This window comes from Myotis brandtii, unplaced genomic scaffold (genome assembly GCF_000412655.1).
Source record: "Myotis brandtii unplaced genomic scaffold, ASM41265v1 scaffold1763, whole genome shotgun sequence".
NCBI classification, from domain to species: domain Eukaryota; kingdom Metazoa; phylum Chordata; class Mammalia; order Chiroptera; family Vespertilionidae; genus Myotis; species Myotis brandtii.
This window is the reverse complement of record NW_005356530.1, coordinates 204670-205563: the sequence shown is the minus strand read 5'-3', so window position 1 is coordinate 205563 and position 894 is coordinate 204670. Positions and strand designations below refer to the sequence as shown.

At 61.9% G+C, this 894-nt stretch overlaps 1 protein-coding gene across 1 annotated transcript in view; it reads left to right on the top strand.

Moving 5' to 3' along the window:
- The window catches only part of BRSK1 (BR serine/threonine kinase 1), a 16296-nt gene that overhangs the window by 6522 nt on the left and 8880 nt on the right, over window positions 1-894 (top strand). The window contains exons 5-7 of the mRNA XM_014537331.1: window positions 32-101; window positions 193-261; window positions 741-887. Coding sequence (XP_014392817.1) covers window positions 32-101; window positions 193-261; window positions 741-887 — 286 coding nt within the window. The remainder of the gene's footprint in view (window positions 1-31; window positions 102-192; window positions 262-740; window positions 888-894) is intronic.

Here is an 894-nt window from a genome sequence, read left to right as displayed (position 1 = left end):
CCGCCTGGGCCCGGGGCGGGCTGAGACGCAGCCGAGGCTCACCGCCCCCCACCCCTCTCTCCCTCAGGTCCCCGCACTATGCGTGTCCGGAGGTGATTAAGGTGAGTGTGGAGCAGGTGGGGGGATGTTGGGGGGGGGGAGCTGGTGGAGATGGGTGTGATGGTCACGCGGGTCCTGCTCCCTCCCGTCCAGGGGGAGAAGTACGACGGCCGCAGGGCGGACATGTGGAGCTGCGGGGTCATCCTCTTCGCCCTGCTGGTGGTAAGGCGCCCCTCCCCGCTCCTGCCCGGCTCCAGAGCCACCCTGCCTGGGGGAGCTCGGGACCCGAAGCTCCAGCCTCACCCCAGGGTTTGTCCCCTTTTTTTTTTCTTTTAAGCTGGTTCCATTTTTTAAATTTTTATTTTTTAAAATTAATTTTAGAGATAGAGGGAGAGGGAGAGAAACATCAATGATGAGAGGGAATCATGGATCGGCTGCCTCCTGCGCGCCCCCTACTGGGGGTCGAGCCCGCCACCCCGGCATGGGCCCTGACCGTGAATCGAATTGTGATCTCCTGGTCGCTCTCCCAAACATTTAACTGATATCAGGAAGGTGTGAGGGGTATTTGCCAGTTGACCGAGATCCCGGAGCTAACCGTTCAGCCCCAGAAGTGTGGGACGGGCCAGGGGGTCCCCGAGTGGGACGGGGCAGCCAGGAGCCCTTGAAGGGCTTGGGACAGCAGCCGGTCATCTGTCCCCCAGGGGGCTCTGCCCTTCGATGATGACAACCTCCGCCAGCTGCTGGAGAAGGTGAAACGGGGGGTCTTCCACATGCCCCACTTCATCCCGCCCGACTGCCAGAGCCTCCTGCGGGGCATGATCGAGGTGGAGCCCGAGAAGAGGCTCAGTGTGAGTT